This window comes from Rhinoderma darwinii, chromosome 13 (assembly GCF_050947455.1).
Source record: "Rhinoderma darwinii isolate aRhiDar2 chromosome 13, aRhiDar2.hap1, whole genome shotgun sequence".
NCBI lineage: Eukaryota > Metazoa > Chordata > Amphibia > Anura > Rhinodermatidae > Rhinoderma > Rhinoderma darwinii.
The window spans coordinates 21917178-21935397 of record NC_134699.1 but is presented as its reverse complement, the minus strand read 5'-3'; the positions used below and the strand labels follow the sequence as shown (position 1 = coordinate 21935397).

Below are 18220 nucleotides of genomic sequence, written 5' to 3'. Positions count from 1 at the left end.
AAAGAATCTGGCCACCGGAATGAGATAACAGTTGGCCAAATAATAGCCCTTATTACCCATTTAACATTCATATCCATCTTGACTTAAATATACAGTGAAGGAAATAAGTATTTGATCCCTTGCTGATTTTGTACGTTTGCCCACTGTCAAAGACATGAACAGTCTAGAATTTTTAGGCTAGGTTAATTTTACCAGTGAGAGAGAGATTATATAAAAAACAAAAAAGAAAATCACATCAAAATTATATATATTTATCTGCATTGTGCACAGAGAAATAAGTATTTGATCCCCTACCAACCATTAAGAGTTCAGCCTCCTCCAGACCAGTTACACGCTCCAAATCAACTTGGTGCCTGCAATAAAGACAGCTGTCTTAATTGGTCACCTGTATAAAAGACTCCTGTCCACAGACTCAATTAATCAGTCTGACTCTAACCTCTACAACATGGGCAAGACCAAAGAGCTTTCTAAGGATGTCAGGGACAAGATCATAGACCTGCACAAGGCTGGAATGGGCTACAAAACCATAAGTAAGACGCTGGGTGAGAAGGAGACAACTGTTGGTGCAATAGTAAGAAAATGGAAGACATACAAAATGACTGTCAATCGACATCGATCTGGGGCTCCATGCAAAATCTCACCTCGTGGGGTATCCTTGATCCTGAGGAAGGTGAGAGCTCAGCCGAAAACTACACAGGGGGAACTTGTTAATGATCTCAAGGCAGCTGGGACCACAGTCACCAAGAAAACCATTGGTAACACATTACGCCGTAATGGATTAAAATCCTGCAGTGCCCGCAAGGTCCCCCTGCTCAAGAAGGCACATGTACAGGCCCGTCTGAAGTTTGCAAATGAACATCTGGATGATTCTGAGAGTGATTGGGAGAAGGTGCTGTGGTCAGATGAGACTAAAATTGAGCTCTTTGGCATTAACTCAACTCGCCGTGTTTGGAGGAAGAGAAATGCTGGCTATGACCCAAAGAACACCGTCCCCACTGTCAAGCATGGAGGTGGAAACATTATGTTTTGGGGGTGTTTCTCTGATAAGGGCACAGGACTACTTCACCGCATCAATGGGAGAATGGATGGAGCCATGTACCGTCAAATCCTGAGTGACAAACTCCTTCCCTCCATCAGGACATTAAAAATGGCTCGTGGCTGGGTCTTCCAGCACGACAATGACTCGAAACATACAGCCAAGGCAACAAAGGAGTGGCTCAAAAAGAAGCACATTAAGGTTATGGAGTGGCCTAGCCAGTCTCCAGACCTAAATCCCATCGAAAACTTATGTAGGGAGCTGAAGATCCGAGTTGCCAAGCGACAGCCTTGAAATCTTAATGATTTACAGATGATCTGCAAAGAGGAGTGGGCCAAAATTCCATCTAACATGTGTGCAAACCTCATAATCAACTACAAAAAACGTCTGACTGCTGTGCTTGCCAACAAGGGTTTTGCCACCAAGTATTAAGTCTTGTTTGCCAAAGGGATCAAATACTTATTTCTCTGTGCACAATGCAAATAAATATATATAATTTTGACAATGTGATTTTCTTTTTTTTTTTTTTTTATATAATCTATCTCTCACTGGTAAAATTATCCTAGCCTAAAAAATCTAGACTGTTCATGTCTTTGACAGTGGGCAAACTTACAGAATCAGCAAGGGATCAAATACTTATTTCCTTCACTGTATGGGGATAAGCGGCTTTGTCACCTCCGACACCACTTGCCTCCAGAAAAGACAAAGGATCACACTGCTGAAAATCCAACCTTCTAGATTCGGGTTTACTGCAACACCTGCCATCAGAGAATTATATACCAGGCTCCATAAACATTAGGCTAAGTTTTCACTTGTGTTGTATATTCGTTACTCTGATCCGTTTTTAGATCAGAATAAGGATAAAAACTGTATGAAAATAATGGATGCAAACTGATTACAATCCGTTTGTATACGTTTTACACTGATGCCAATGATAAAAATAACACATCCGTTAGACATAATTTATTTTTTTGTTTTTTTTTTAATGGAGAATAAAAGTCCTGTTTTCTGCACTTGTATCTTTATAAAAACTGATATTGAACATAACGGACACGAATGGATGTAATTAAAAACCCCATTGATTTCAATGGGATTTTTTTAACGGATTTGTTTTTATTCTTATTCTGATCTAAAAAGAGTATCCGATTATATGACGCAAGTGTGAACTTAGCCTGAGGGCCCTTTTACATGGGCCAATTATCAGGCAAACGAGTGTTCACAGAACGCTCATTCACTATCATTGCCCCGCTCATTCATCGGCTAATTGTATAGTTTTAAATGCTGAAAATATTATCGCTGTCGGCAGCACGTCTCCCTGTGCTGCCGACCATAAGAAATGTTTGGGAACGAGCGCTCGTCGCCATACATAATTTCTTGTGAAAGGAGCAAACAGACACCGATCAATGAGTTGTCTTGTTGATTGGCACTCATTTACACAACCCACGACGGGCCGTATAAGACCACCTTAAGGTTGTTGGCTGATTTCTAATGTCTATGGCCAACTTTAGACAAAATGGATCTCATAACCTCAGGTGCCAGGCTGTTTTGCTGCCCCTTGCAGTAGTGTTGGCTGATGTGCCCTGTTCAACTGCACAGGTTGCACATCCCTATGGCCACTCCAGATTTGATTCACATGATTATTATGGTCTTATCCCACATCTGTATTTGGTCCAAAAGATGCAAAACCTCTGGCCCTGAAATCCACCTTCATGGACCAAGTGTTATTAGAGTTACATTACAAAGTGAGGACGTCTTGTGATCAGTCTTTTAACTTTGATTACCTAGTAAACAAATATATGAAATGTTAGGATTCAGAGATACATGATGACTAAAAGCATGTGTGTTATACAATTCACTATACGATGGTGGAAACGAATAGTCCATGTAGAGGCCTTTTTACACAGGCCAATAATCGGCCGGTGCAGCGAGTGCCGATCAACGAGACAGATCGAAAACCATTTGCAACGGAAGCATTGCCTTTGAAATCAATGGTAATGGTAGTGGAAAGCTATGGGTTCCCCTGATGGAAAGGTCTGACGGAACCCATGAACTGAACCCCGACGCAGATGTGAACGAAGCCTAAATGGAGGCTTTTTACATTTTATTATGATCAACAAAAACATGTAGAACACAGTATTTTATAGGGCACTACTTGCAGGCATTTGCTTTCCATCCTCACACTGTTTCATACAAAGTGCTGGCTCCAAGTTCTTACAGACAGGAGTCTTTATGTGGGGTTCTGTGTCTTTCATTCCTCTCCTCTATAATTCTGCAAATCCTCTATCCCACATGTGGGATTCCTACCCCCCTTTTCAAATGTCTTTACAAAGAGGCCAGATTGTTCATTGGCCCAGTGGGTCTGGCAGAGGGAAGCCGCTTGGCTCCTGCGCTGTCTGTACCTCCTCCTGCCCGTCTTTTACATTTCACATGGGTTCCTTCTGAAAAGTATTTGCCAAGTCTCTGAAGAGTTCAATAAGAAATAATTCACTGGATAGGGAAAATACAGGTCTATTTACTTAGGTGTAATCTATTCCTAGGCCAAAGAACAGCTCAATGATTTGTTATGAGCAACATCGTGTAGAGGTATTTTTGGCACGCTGCGGGCAATATCTGGGGGTCTACTGATCTAATGAGGGTTATGCAGAAAAACTACAATAATTTTATCAGCATTTATCTTCTCTCTCGATGATACTGGACAAGGCAAATCAATGTAAATGTCATTACAATGATCTTCTCATGCCAGTGCTCTTCTTTCTCACTGGCAGCATTTGAGTTAACTTCATTATGTTTGTGGTTTCTCAGGGCATGGAGGGCAGAGTGCCAGAGGTACAGAAAAGGTTCACGGAGATAGATCCCTCTGGTGGCGTCCAGGCTGCTCCGTTGCCAGGCAACAGGAGTAGGCCCTGGCAGCTGTGTGACATGGGCATAGAACCAGAGTTCTTTCCTCATGATTGAGGGAGTAAAGAAGGAATTTAATAAGCTTGTATCCTATATTGTAATAGAACGCGTAACACCATGAGGCCTTTTTTGCTCTCCGTTCACCATCCTAGGCCTAGATACATCTGATATTGCTGGTGTAGGCATATGCTCCAGTAATGTTTGTGAGAATTGGTGTATTTAAACTATATATGTATGCGTTACATGTCTGTAGCCACAAACAACCCAAATCATTAAAACAAACCTTACACAAAGTGATAATTCGATGCAGCCATAAATAACAGTAGTTACTGACAAGCGCTAGAAGTATTTGACCCGCTGTCATACCGGAAAATACATTAAAATAAACGATATTTGCAAGCAAAAGTTGGAACAGTTTTACAGATGGAAAGTCATTCTGATCATTGATGATCTTCCAATGTATGCTCCTTTAAATATTCAGCATTTTTACAGTGGAAAAACTTAAAGAGGCTCTGTCACCAGATTTTGCAACCCCTATCTGCTATTGCAGCAGATCGGCGCTGCAATGTAGATAAGAGTAACGTTTTTATTTTTAAAAAACGAGCATTTTTGGCCAAGTTACGACCATTTTTGTATTTATGCAAATGAGGCTTGCAAAAGTCCAACTGGGCGTGTTTACAGTAAAAGTCCAAGTGGGCGTGTATTATGTGCGTACATCTGGGCGTGTTTACTTCTTTTACTAGCTGGGCGTTCTGACGAGAAGTATCATCCACTTCTCTTCAGAACGCCCAGCTTCTGGCAGTGCACAGCATGTTCTCGAGAGATCACGCTGTGTCGTCACTCACAGGTCCTGCATCGTGTCAGACGAGCGAGGACACATCGGCACCAGAGGCTACAGTTGATTCTGCAGCAGCATCGGCGTTTGCAGGTAAGTCGATGTAGCTACTTACCTGCAAACGCTGATGCTGCTGCAGAATCAACTGTAGCCTCTGGTGCCGATGTGGCCGACACGATGCAGGACCTGGGGCAGGAAGTGAGTGACGTCACAGCGTGATCTCTCGAGAACACGCTGTGTGTCTGCACTGCCAGAAGCTGGGTGTTAACGAACAGAAGTGGATGATGCTGATTCGTCAGCATCATACGCTCCCATTCCTAACGCCCAGCTAGTAAAAGAAGTAAAAACGCCCCGATGTACGCACATAATACACGCCCAGTTGGACTTTTACTTTAAACACGCCCAGTTGGACTTTTGCAAGCCTCATTTGCATAAATACAAAAATGGTCATAACTTGGCCAAAAATGCTCGTTTTTTAAAAATAAAAACGTTACTGTAATTTACATTGCAGCGCCTATCTGCTGCAATAGCAGATAGGGGCTGCAAAATCTGGTGACAGAGCCTCTTTAAACAAAGACATCAGATCATGGGCAAATCTTTGTGTCTGTACCTTTTGAGAGATCTCATCATTACCATAACTCATTGTGAAGCTTCAGAAATGAACCTCTTACAGAGAGACCGGCTAAATAACAGCACCTGAGCTGTGACTATGTCAAAACGGTTATCCATTTTGGGCAACCCGTTTTATCCTGCTAGGTCCCAAAATAACTAGCTTTTCTGTTACTTATTGGGGGAATCTGGTGCTAAATGTTGAAGCATTCATATCAACAGACACACCAGATTTTCCTGAGCGAGAGCCGCTCTTTGCAAAGGTCATCTGCTACAGCTTACGAAGTGGGGTCTTAATGGGGTATTCGCCTCCATTACTTCAAAATGCCCGAACAGGGCTTTTTAAACAGTCTTGTCTGAAGCAGATAACCCTTTTAAGAGCTGATGTGGTCTTGTACATTTTGTGACCTTTCCCTAATTGCTGAGGCGAATGCATTGCATATTTTTCTGGCTACAGCAGAGGCTCTATGTTAAAAGCAGGCGCTGCGGTTAGACCAGACGCAGCCCCCCAAGTGCTCACGTCTTGAATGAAGGGGGTTGGCAGGATATGGCCTGAAGAAAATAATGCAGGGAGCAGTCACAGAAGCATCTAGTAGACATTACACGGAGATTTATGTTGTACTGGAAAGAGCCACTATTAAAGTGGACAATGAATGGAAGTGAAGAATGAGTCTGTAGGGTATGTTCATACAGTATTTTTTGCATGCTGATTCCAACGTTGACTTTTCTGCACGTGGAAAAAAAAAAATGGCGTCCTGACCGATCTAGGCAGGGAATCCGCCCCCAAAATTCCTATTGATCTATAAATGGAAGCCGAAAAAAACGATAACCTCCAGTGTGCTGTTTTTAAAAAAATAAAAATAAATGCAGCGCCTTAAAAAAAAAAACTTCTAAAGTTTGAAATCTGTGTCCAAAATCAAAATGGAAAACGCGCTAATTTTGGAGGCAGATTCAGAGTCTTATTTTTTAAGCCCCAACTTAATACCGTGTGAACATACACGAAGAGGCCAGAGTACATCATTTAACATATTATTCAGTGATAAATGATGTTCGCTGATGCATGTCTACCCCCCATACTGCTTAAAATTTTGATTGATGATGGATATATAGAGGGCAATACTTCCTTATATTAATGGGCTCTGATAAAGATATTGCACTGGGGCTCAGCAACTTTGGTTCTGTCTCTCCTCTTATTTATGGGAAGTCGAAATGGGTTGCGCTGCCAGTAAGAGGTTGGAGGTGCTAATGAGTCAGGGCCTGCGTCCTCGTATGAATCAACAAATTATAAATCTGCACTCTCAGATGACCAAATTAAAAATTACGTTTTAGTGGTACTACAAATAGAATATATCACATATCACATGGATCAAGATTTAAAAAAAAACCTATTAAAATATTGTATTCTGCGATTTCAAAAGGACGTTTGAGCCTGTCTCGGGCCTTTTTCATTGTCGCAGTCAGGGAAGAAGTCTATATAGAATGGCGCATTTAGCGCTGTGGATATATTGTGGGTATATCACCAGTTGCTGACACCGCTGTCCATAGGGTATCCTGTCAGTCCAATGTACATTGAGATGTCTCCTTGGTGCTGGCGTCCAGGGGTTAGGGTTGAGGATCTTTAAATTTGTTTTGAACGCTACCTATGTATAATAGCGATCTATTTGATATTTATCTCCCATCTATCTATATATCTTTCATTATGGTTTGTTGTACTGGTGCTTTTGTGCTTTCTTATTACTGGACATATTTGAGCCGCCATCATTTGCACTAGTTTTACCTTAAGCAGCGCTGGTAAAAAATTCTCTCTAATCCAATTTTGTCCTCCTAATTTTTGTTTTTCAGGGGCCCTTTTGGAGGCAAGTCCCCATCTCTGAGTCCCTCTCTCTGAGGTGGGAATGGTGTAGGATCTGCCTCCATGTGAACACAACGGTGTCCCATGAACCTCGGGCAACTGGGGGCGGAGCCCGCCTTGGTCTCTTCTGATTGGTTCTGGATGGAATTACGTTGAATGGACCAGAATCTTAGCGGGCTGGACTGCTTGTCAGAGCCAGATGAAAAGAGGTAAATGGCTCAGCTTTACTGTTAACACTGTTTTGCTTCCCAAACGCATACTCGGTGAAACAGAATTATCATGCCAGGAATGGGAATTACTTTGTTGCTAAGTCAGTGACTTAGACTGGAAGGGACTCTGTCTATGGGAAAATTCTTTACAGAAACCAGACTGAAATATTAATTTATCTTCATTTTTAAGCAAATTTTTCTTGAGTAGCCACATGTTCTCATCTGCCTAAACCTCTTGTATCTATTTACTGATAGAACTATAAGCTTTCTCCCCAATCCTTTTTCATAGTAGGGAATTGCATATATAACTATATATCTTTTCACATGCAGGAATGATTTTATAATTTAAAAAAAGGCAGCAACTTATTACAAGAAACACCTTTAATAGGACAGACGTCAAACTCACATTGCCGAGGAAAGTTGCTGTCGGCTGCTCATTTCTCTTGAAGCGACTACTAAAAGTGAAACGTAGTACCACATGCAGCCATTAAAATGACGGCTGTCCATGTAATACGTGGACGGACTGGATCAGCCAGAGCAAAACCCCTCTCCTATGAGATTCATATTCCCTAATAGACCATATGGAAAGGGGTTGTCAAGATGAGACCACATCTTTAAGTTCGCCAGTGTCCATCGTTGCAGTAGGGAACTTGAATACTCTGCTGCCCTCCTCTCAACCGTATCTTATCAGAGTGATTCTGATAATAGAAATATTTTGTGGAATGGCTGATTCCCTAATCATTTATATATTTATATCTAAGTGACCGAAACATTCTTTACTCACACCTTTTATCTCCTGTGTTTCTGTTTTGAAACTTTGCGTATTAGTTATTTATTATGTGCAGAAATATGGACATTCTCCAAATGAAAAATTCCATGTAAACAAGTCTAAAGTTTGGCTGCCCTACTTTAAAGCTGACCGTAATGCCATATTGCCTGCATTTGTTAGGTAGTTTTTTTTAGTGGGTGTTCATTTAGGTGTGCCAAGTACAGCAGATGTTGAGCTGCTATTTCATTTTCAGTGGTGGCAGGGTTTACTGCAGTACAGAGGAGGAGAATGTTATGTTTAATTAATTTTCCATGCATTAGTGGGGTACCGTCTTTCCATAACTTGTTCATTACTGCACTGTACTGCTAGTGGGGACCTCTACTGGGCAGATTCTCTAAAGTTACAGAAACAGATGAATCCATCACACAGGCATAAAACTCTATGATCATAGCATATATGCAGTCAATATCCCTCATTTCCTTCCCCTCTATAGGCCATTACCTCCTGCAGTTTTCGCTCTGTGATACAATTTATTTCCCGCAGAGGTCACAAGTTATAATGAACATGTTCGGTAAATGAAGCACTCAACAGGGGCCTAGGAGACGGACCCCCCAACACAGACCGAGTAGCTTACCTCTTAAGGACGCAGCCTAGTTTTGGCCTTAAAGAGGCTCTGTCACCAGATTCTCAAATCCCTATCTTCTATTGTATGTGATCGGCGCTGCAATGTAGATAACAGTAACGTTTATTTATTTTTAAAAACGTTCATTTTTTGGCCACGTTATGAGCTATTTTATATATATATATGCAAATGAGCTTTGAAATGGACAACTGGGCGTGTTTTTTTCGTATGTCCAACTGGGCGTGTATTGTGTTTTTAACTGGGCGTGTTTACTTGTTTTACTAACTGGGCGTTGTGAATAGAAGTGTATGATGCTGACAAATCAGTGACCAATCAGCATCATGCACTCCTCTCCATTCATTTACACAGCAGCATCACGTTCTTACTAGAACGATGTGCAGCCACATACACAGACATTAACGTTAATCAAGTGTCCTGATAATGAATACACATGACCTCCAGCCTGGACGTCATGTGTATTCAGAATCCTGACACTTCTGAATCTTTTCTGTGAGATTCCAGCAAGGGAAACAAAATCTCGTTTACCTCGTAATCTCGCGAGATTACGCGTGGCTTTCTGGAATCTCACAGAAAAGATTCAGAAGTGTCAGGATTCTGAATACACATGACGTCAAGGCTGGAGGTCATGTGTATTCATTATCAGGACACTTGTGTATGTGGCTGCACATCGTTCTAGTAAGAACGTGATGCTGCTGTGTAAATGAATGGAGAGGAGTGCATGATGCTGATTGGTCACTGATTGGTCAGCATCATACACAGCAGAGCTCAGAACGGCAGGAGTGCTATTTGGCATGTACATTTTGCTGGATTGGTTTCTGGGCGCAATGTCGCATTTGCATAACTTTTGAGGTACCAGTACAGGGGAAACCCCTTAAAAGTGACCTCATTTTTTAACCTAGACCCCTTGAGGAATTCATTGTAATTTTCATGGGGTGCATGCGATTTTTTTGATCAGTTTTTATTCTATTTTTTGAGATGCGTGGTGACTAAAAAACAGCAATTCTACTATTTATTTTTTATTCCTTTTTTTTTTTTTACAACATTCACTGTGCGCTATAAATTACAGATTCACTTCATTCTGCAGGGCGATACGATTATGGCGATACCATATGTTTATAGTTTTTTTGTCTTACGGCGTTTGCACAATAAAATACTTTTTTAGAAAAAATCATTTGTTTTTCCTTATTCTAAGAGCCATAACTTTTTTTATTGTTCCATCAAGAAAGCTGTGTGAGGGCTTGTTTTTTGCGTAACGAACTATAGTTTAGATCAGTACAATTTTTAGGTGCATGCGACTTTTTGATCTCTCTGTATTTCATTTTTGGGAGGTAAATTGTGATTCTGGTATCGTTTATTTTGTTTTATGGCGTCAGGACCCACTAGCGTTCCGTAGATGGCATAGCCGGAGGCCATTGTTAGGCCTCCAGTTGCCATAGCAACCATCGGTGCCCGCTATCATGTAGCGGGACGTTGATGGTGGTTTAACCCCTAAGAAGCCACGATCGCTATTGAACGCGGCTTCTAAGAGGTTAATCAGCGGGGACACCGCGATCGGTCCCCACTGAAGGAGATGCGGCAACTGCTGTATGAGAAAGCAGCTTTCAAAGCTCCTGTATGTGCCGGGAGGACGGCCGAAATGGTGTATATGGTGCAGCTCCGAAAGTGGGGAAGTAGTTTTAACAGAAGTGATCATTTGCTGCTCAGGCGTTTTGTTTTTGGGGAAGGGCGGTTTCACCAAGCTTGTTTAGCAGCATAATTAAAGAGGCTCTGTCACCAGATTTTGCAACCCCTATCTGCTATTGCCGCAGATAGGCGCTGCAATGTAGAGAACAGTAACGTTTTTATTTTTAAAAAACAAGCATTTTTGGCCAAGTTATGACCATTTTTGTATTTATGCAAATGAGGCTTGCAAAAGTCCAAGTGGGCGTGTTTAAAAGTAAAAGTCCAAGTGGGCGTGTATTATGTGCGTACATCGGGGCGTTTTTAATACTTTTACTAGCTGGGCGTTCTGATGAGAAGTATCATCCACTTCTCTTCAGAACGCCCAGCTTCTGCCAGATCACGCTGTGACGTCACTCACAGGTCCTGCATCGTGTCAGACGAGCGAGGACACATCGGCACCAGAGGCTACAGTTGATTCTGCAGCAGCATCAGCGTTAGCAGGTAAGTAGCTACATCGACTTACCTGCTAACGCCGATGCTGCTGCAGAATCAACTGAAGCCTCTGGTGCCGATGTGTCCTCGCTCGTCTGACACGATGCAGGACCTGTGAGTGACGTCACAGCGTGATCTGGCAGAAGCTGGGCGTTCTGAAGAGAAGTGGATGATACTTCTCATCAGAACGCCCAGCTAGTAAAAGTATTAAAAACACCCCGATGTACGCACATAATACACGCCCACTTGGACTTTTACTTTTAAACACACCCACTTGGACTTTTGCAAGCCTCATTTGCATAACTACAAAAATGGTCATAACTTGGCCAAAAATGCTCGTTTTTTAAAAATAAAAACGTTACTGTAATCTACATTGCAGCGCCGATCTGCTGCAATAGCAGATAGGGGTTGCAAAATCTGGTGACAGCCTCTTTAATATATTGGGTCCAGGAGACCAAGGATAAATTAAAATACATTTTTAAATTTGGCTTGGACTTCAACTATTCCTGCATTAAATAGTAAAACACTGGGCAAAACTGCTTATGAAAAAGACAGGAATATTGATGGACAGTAAATTTACTTCTAGCAACCAGTGCCAGGCAGCTGCTGCCAAGGCAAATAAAATCATAGGATGCATCAAAAGAGGTCTAGATGCTCATGACAAGAACATAGTTTTGCCTCTATATAAATCACTAGTCACATATGGAACATTGTGTACAATTTTGGGCACCTGTGTATAAGAACGACATGGCTGAACCAGGAACGGGTGTGAAGAAGAGTGACTGTGGTAATTAAGGGAATGGGTGGATTAAAGTACCAAGAAAGGTTATCAAACTTGGAACTATTCGGTTTAGAAAAAAGACGGTTTAGGGGCGATCTAATTAGAATGTACAAATATATAACTGGTCAGTAAAGAGATCTTTATAATGATCTTTTTACAACTAGGCCTGTAACAATGACAAGGGGGCATTCTCTAAGTCTAGAGGAGAATAGTTTTTACCATCACCACCGACGGGGATTCTTTACTGTAAGAGCAGTGAGACTCCGGAACTCTCTGCCACAGGATGTTGTGATGATTGATTCTTTGAACAAGTTCAAGAAGGGCCTTGATGCCTTTCTTGAAAAATAAAATATTACAAGTTATGAGGACTAGATTCTGGAGATGGGACGTTGATCCAGGGATTTATTCTGATTTCCATACTTGGTGTCGGGGGGGGGGGGGGAATTTGTGGTCCACCTAAATATTATGCATGCACTGATTTTAAAATGTAGTTTCAATATTTTTCCACCTAACCCATTCTCTTAGGGCTCTAGTCTGCTGAGATTTGAGCTGCTGTTTTCAAAGTCCTTGCACTATTGCTGTTTTAGCTGTCCTTGTGCCCGGAGAACTGATATGGAGGAAATCAGGTGATCAAAAGGGAATTTTATAACCTTGACAAAGCAGTCAGAAAATAAACTATTTTCAACTGAATACGGCTATTTATCTCACTACAAAATCACCTGTTGATTTTGCTGTGATAAATAGTTGTCCATAGGAATGCATTAAGTAGCTTGAAAATCTCTTCAAAATTGTGTATTCTGTAGCCCGGAAATCAATAAGCAAATCGTTTCATTGGAGCGATTTTCAAAAGATTTTCAAGCTACTCGATGCATTCCTATGGACCGCATTGTATCACAGCGATATCACAGCAATGTTTTGTAGTGAGATACATAGCCCTAGCCTGATGCGTTCCAATGAACAGCGATCTATCGCTCACTACCAAAAAAAGTATGGCTAGCCCCAGCCTTAGCTCTGCAAATCCATTACTTTGTTAGTAAAGTGATTCACCTGTGACGTCAGTGATCCCCCTATGTTCGCTCAGCAAGCAAAGGGACAACTAATGCAGCTGTTCAGTGCAAGATCCTGTGAAAATCATAGATCTCCGCTGATGACATAGAGAAAACGTGAGATTATGCTTGACTTCACTCCTAAATTTTCTTCCTCTTACGCCTCATGCACACGACAGTGTGTGCCGTCCAACTCCCGTCAGTGATCCCAGGAAAGATAGGACATGTTCTATCTTTCCTCGGATCAGAGACTCAGACCATTTTTCACGGACCCGATTAACCCGCTAAAGTGAATGGTTCCGCGAAGACTATCGGGTGCCACTCGGATGCCGTCAAAGACTGCCCGAGTGGCACAATGGTCGTGTGCAAGAGACCTTAATGCGCTAAAGTGACCAACAGGAATGCATTATGAAAAACAATATGAAGTTTAATGGCCATCAATATCAGCCATTAATATCAGATCGGCAGTTCTGCGTCCTCTTAATTGTTTACCAGGCACACTGTCGTACATTTAATAGTGTCTGTGCGCAGTATTACAACTCCGTCTCATTTACTTGAATGGCGGTATAATGACATAGAAAAAAACAAGAATGACGTGTAGACGCTACGTAGGGTTAGTACTAAGGATAGGGTATTAATAATAATGTCCTGTAAAACCCCTTCAATATATTCATCTAACCATTGTAATTGATGTGTCCCATAGCAATTTAGGTCATGTAGGGACAGTGTTGTAGGCCAGTCATTTACACACAAAATTAAATTAGCGTTTTACAATGTGAAGATTGTCTGTCTAGATGACTGTACATTTAACCACAGGAAGGAACTACTGCTATTACACTACTTTGTAAAGACTTGGTATAACCAGAGATGCTGAGGTGCTTCTCCTACCCACCAGCTTATAATACACAGCAGCAGTTAGAGCTTGTAACATGTTTAACCCCCTCCACCTCTCCTATTACCTTGACTAATTAATCTAACTTTGTCTTGTTCCGATCCTATGCACAAAATTCGGAAATTGGTTGACTTCAGTACCATTGAGTGAAACAACCGTATTCTGTGATCATTCAGTGTAATGTTCAGTATTCATACTCTGTGAGCGACTGATGTCAATTCATGCGGATTCATTTCACATCTGCATTTTCCTAGTACTCTTTATGCAAAAATATAAAAACAAAAAAGCTACGTTCCATATAGCTTAGGCCCTATTCACATCAGGTTAGGGGCTTCCGTCGGAGGTATACATCGGGAAGACCCCCGACGTATACCTCTGACAAAAGGCCCGAACGTATCTACTGTATAGCATACAGTGGGATACATTGCCCGGGGACCGGCCCTGGTAAAACTACTGAAGTCAGTGGCGTAACTACCGTTCTAGCAGCCGTAGCGGTTGCTACGGGGCCCGCAGCATGAGGGGGCCCGTGCCACCCGCCGGCACGGGCCCCCCCATGGCCGGAGGCTTCGCTAGCAGCCGCTATGGCTGCTACAGCGCGACGCCACTGAAGGGGTTGTTCCTACAAAAGACATGCATCCCCTATCCACAGGATAGGGGATGCATGTGTGATGGCTGGCAGCGATAGGGAGAACGGAGGACCGAAAGTCCCCCGAAGTTATCCATGACAAACCTCAGACTTCCGGAATCTGTCTGCAGCTCCATAGAAATGAATTGTGCACTGGTCGCGCTTGTGCGCATGCGTGACCAGCGCACCTTTCATTTTTATTGAACTGCGCAGACTCCGGAAGTCCGAGGTTAGTCATGGAGAACTTGGGGGGACTTTCGGTCCCCCGTTCTCCTTATCGCTGCCAGCGATCACACATGTATCCCCTATCCTGTGGATAGGGGATACATCTCTTTTGTAGGACAAACTATAGGCAGTTTTTTTTTTGGGGGGGGGTATATGGCGTTATCTACAGGGGGAGTCTGTATGGCGTTATCTACGGGGGGGGTCTGTATGGCACTATCTACAGGGGGGGTTCTGTATGGTGTTATCTACAGGGGGGTTCTGTATGGTGTTATCTACAGGGGGGGTTCTGTATGGTGTTATCTACAGGGGGGGTTCTGTATGGTGTTATCTACAGGGGGGGTTCTTTATGGTGTTATCTACTGGGGGGGTTCTGTATGGTGTTATCTACAGGGGGGTTCTGTATGGCGTAATCTACAGGTGGGCTGTATGGCGTTATCTACAGGGGGGACTCTGGTGTTATCTTCAGGGGGTCTGTATGGCGTTATCTACAGGGGGTCTGTATGGCGTTATCTACAGGGGGGTTTGTATGGCGTTATCTACAGGGGGGCTGTATGGCGTTATCTACAGGGGGGGTCTGTATGGCGTTATCTACGGGGGGCTCTGTATGGCGTTATCTACAGGGGGATTGGGGCTGTAAGACGTTTTCTACAGGGGGATATGTATGGTGCTATCTATAGGGGGGCACTATCTACAAGGAGGGGTTGTGTGATACCCAGCGGAGGGGGGGCCCCAGTCAAAAGTTTGCTATGGGGCCCAGTCTTTCCTAGTTACGCCCCTGACTGAAGTCATTTATGTGCAGTGACTTCAGGAGTTTTCAGGGGCCCAGAGTCCCGGAACAGAGCCATCTAATAGCGCTCCACACAGGGACTCAATACTGTGGAAGATCCTTGCTTCACTATCCTTATATGGACAGTGAAGTCGGGAGCTCCCCGAGGTATACGTTTAAAGTATACCTGTGGCGGATGCCATACAGTGGTATCTGTCAACCATAGGCTCCCATGTTAAAAAAAAAAAACCTTATACTGTGTGGTATACATTCCTTCTGCAGGATCCCTTAGGATGGAATATCGTAGTCTACTACGTTACTCCATCCTTTAAAAAAAAAAAAAAAAAAAAAAGGTATACCAACAGTTCCCAAAGAACACTATGGAGCTTTCCCGACGTACAAGATAAACGTAGTGCCTTAACGTAATGTGAACACGGCCTTATTTATTTTATTTGCATGTTCGAGATGGGGGGTTTTTTATTAGCCAATCTGTATTCTGTGTATTTCTTCACTCTAGTTTTTGTACATTTTCACAAGTATGTTTTCTGTTTTCTCTATAAGTGGATGTCTAGTTGTCTTTAGTTGGTTTTAAAATTATTGGAATGTCCGTACCTATGGTTAGTGCTTGCCTTCTTTTTATTCTTTAGTGTTGACCGCTTGGCTGCTCTTTTACTCTTCTCTACCAGAGTTTGAGATCACCTGTCTGATCTCAAGCCTTTTTTGCTCCATACTGAAGTTCAGATTGGCTGCTGTGTATAATCACAAGTAAGGCAGTTCCTGAATAGCGGTCGTCCATTACAACAGGGATAGAATTTGAATAAACGGCAATAAACGAAACCACCAGTGAGAAAAGGAATATTATCAGGTGACATCCTGTGCATCGCGGAGTTATACCTTAAGGCCCTTTTACACTGGCCAATTATCGGGCAAACGAGCGTACACAGAATGCTCGTTCCCGTTAATTTCCCTGATCGGCTGATCGTATAGTTTTAAAAAGCGAAACTATTGTTGTTGTCAGCAGCGCATCTCCTGTGTAAAGAGAAAGATGCGCTGCCGTCATGATAGAAATGTTTGGGGACGAGTGATCGGAGTAACGAGCGCTCGTCCCCATGCCAGCTCCTTGTGGAAGGAGAAACGAGCACTGTCGGGCCGTGTAATATCAGCCTTACTTTTACTTGTCTGTTCCGAAAAAAAAAAATCATGCAAAACAGTCATACAAATTATTAATGTACCCCAAAATGGGGGGGATTTATTAAGCAAAATGTGCCAAATTTATTATTCATATTAGACACTTTTTGCACCTTTTTGAAAAGTTTCTACCAAGGAATAAGTGATTAAGAGGAGTCCTAAAATGCTCCAGATATGTTGTGTGCTAAAAAAAAATGGTTGCAAAATATTGATGTAAAGTACGTCAGCAATGAGGTGACTTAGTGAAAAGTGTCTTATGTATAGAAAGATGTGCTAAATGTAACATACAGCGTGCGTCACGATGATAAATTAAGTGCAGTTTCCTCCTAGTCTAGTTTTATACTGTCTAACTTTAGGACAGAATTAATAAATCTTCTCCATTATCTTGTCTATGAAAAGGGGTTAAGCCTTTGGTCAGGAAGTGGTTAAGGGGTCTCTGTTCTGTCCGTACAGTATGACACTGCATTCTGTACTTTATTTTTTTTCCACCAGAAATGTTAAACAAGGATAAAGTCCATCAGGTTCAACCTCTTCTAGAGCTCAGGTTCAAACCTATCAGGGCTGTGGAGGAGTAAACTAAAAGAATTGCTGGGAGATCTTTATGCCTCAGTAAAGGGTTAACAGTTATCTCTGGACTCTGCACTGGAGCAGCACACTGAAGGGTGACCTTTAACAATTCATGCACTGGGTAACCAGAGGCCGCTGATCACTACCTGCCCGCTGCCATTTTGGTCACAGGCTATTAACCTCGTTACAGGAGGAAAATCTTCTGGGTGTTCCTGATAGGCACACTTGATTTCGTATACTTATGTAATGCATGGTAAAATGCCAGGGAAATGCAGGAACTCCGTCTGTGGCATGTGCTGTATGAGGGACAGATGTCACCACCCATCGCTGCAACAAATGAATGAGCTGTCCTTTATTTTGAGAAGTTTTCTTCATGGCCGGGAAGATTATATAGTACTTGTTACCTTGGGGGCAGAGTTCGAGCTAGACCAGGGGTGGGCAAACTTTTTGACTCGCGGGCCACAATGGGTTCTAAAATTTGACAGAGGGGCCGGGCCAGGAGCATTTGGAGGGAGTGTTTGGGCCGGATATACTAAAGCATTAAATGTAGTGTGTGCAAACCTCATAGCACAGTAAGAACACTACAACCCAATTTATTAACTGTCTTTCAAATGTGAAAAATAGCCCTTATCAGTTAATAAATTTGTCTCAAGGAATATGCAAGATATGGCATTTACATACTATTTCGCAGATACTGGGAGGAGGAAATGTAAATAGATTAAAATAACATACGCACTGTGATTTATCAAGAAAAAAGTTCTGTTGACTCTGTAAATGAGCTGCCAACCTCTGAGCAGTAGCCGCCCGTTCTTGTGTTGACTGCTTGCTAGCATAGTTTGCATGCTTCGTGGCAAAGTGACGGCTGATATTGTACTCTTTGAAAACCGAAGGGCTTAACGGTGACGTGAAACGAAGTGAAAATTAAAGTGAAATAAAGAGAAATACGCGCCACATTAACCCCTTAATGACCGGGCCATTTTGCACGTTAATGACCAAGGATTATTTTTTGTTTTTTCATGGTCGCATTCCAAGAGTCGTAACTTTTTTTTTATTACGTCGACATAGCCGTATAAGGGCTTGTTTTTTGCGGGACGAGTTGTATTTTGTAATTGTACCATTTTTAGA

General features: G+C 42.4%; 1 protein-coding gene across 3 annotated transcripts in view; it reads left to right on the top strand.

The window, feature by feature from the left end:
• The window catches only part of THRA (thyroid hormone receptor alpha), a 207231-nt gene that overhangs the window by 133873 nt on the left and 55138 nt on the right, over positions 1-18220 (top strand). For all 3 annotated transcript variants that reach the window (XM_075845669.1, XM_075845671.1, XM_075845670.1), the window contains one exon: positions 7221-7439. In XM_075845669.1, coding sequence (XP_075701784.1) covers positions 7387-7439 — 53 coding nt within the window. In that variant the 5' untranslated portion in view covers positions 7221-7386. The remainder of the gene's footprint in view (positions 1-7220; positions 7440-18220) is intronic.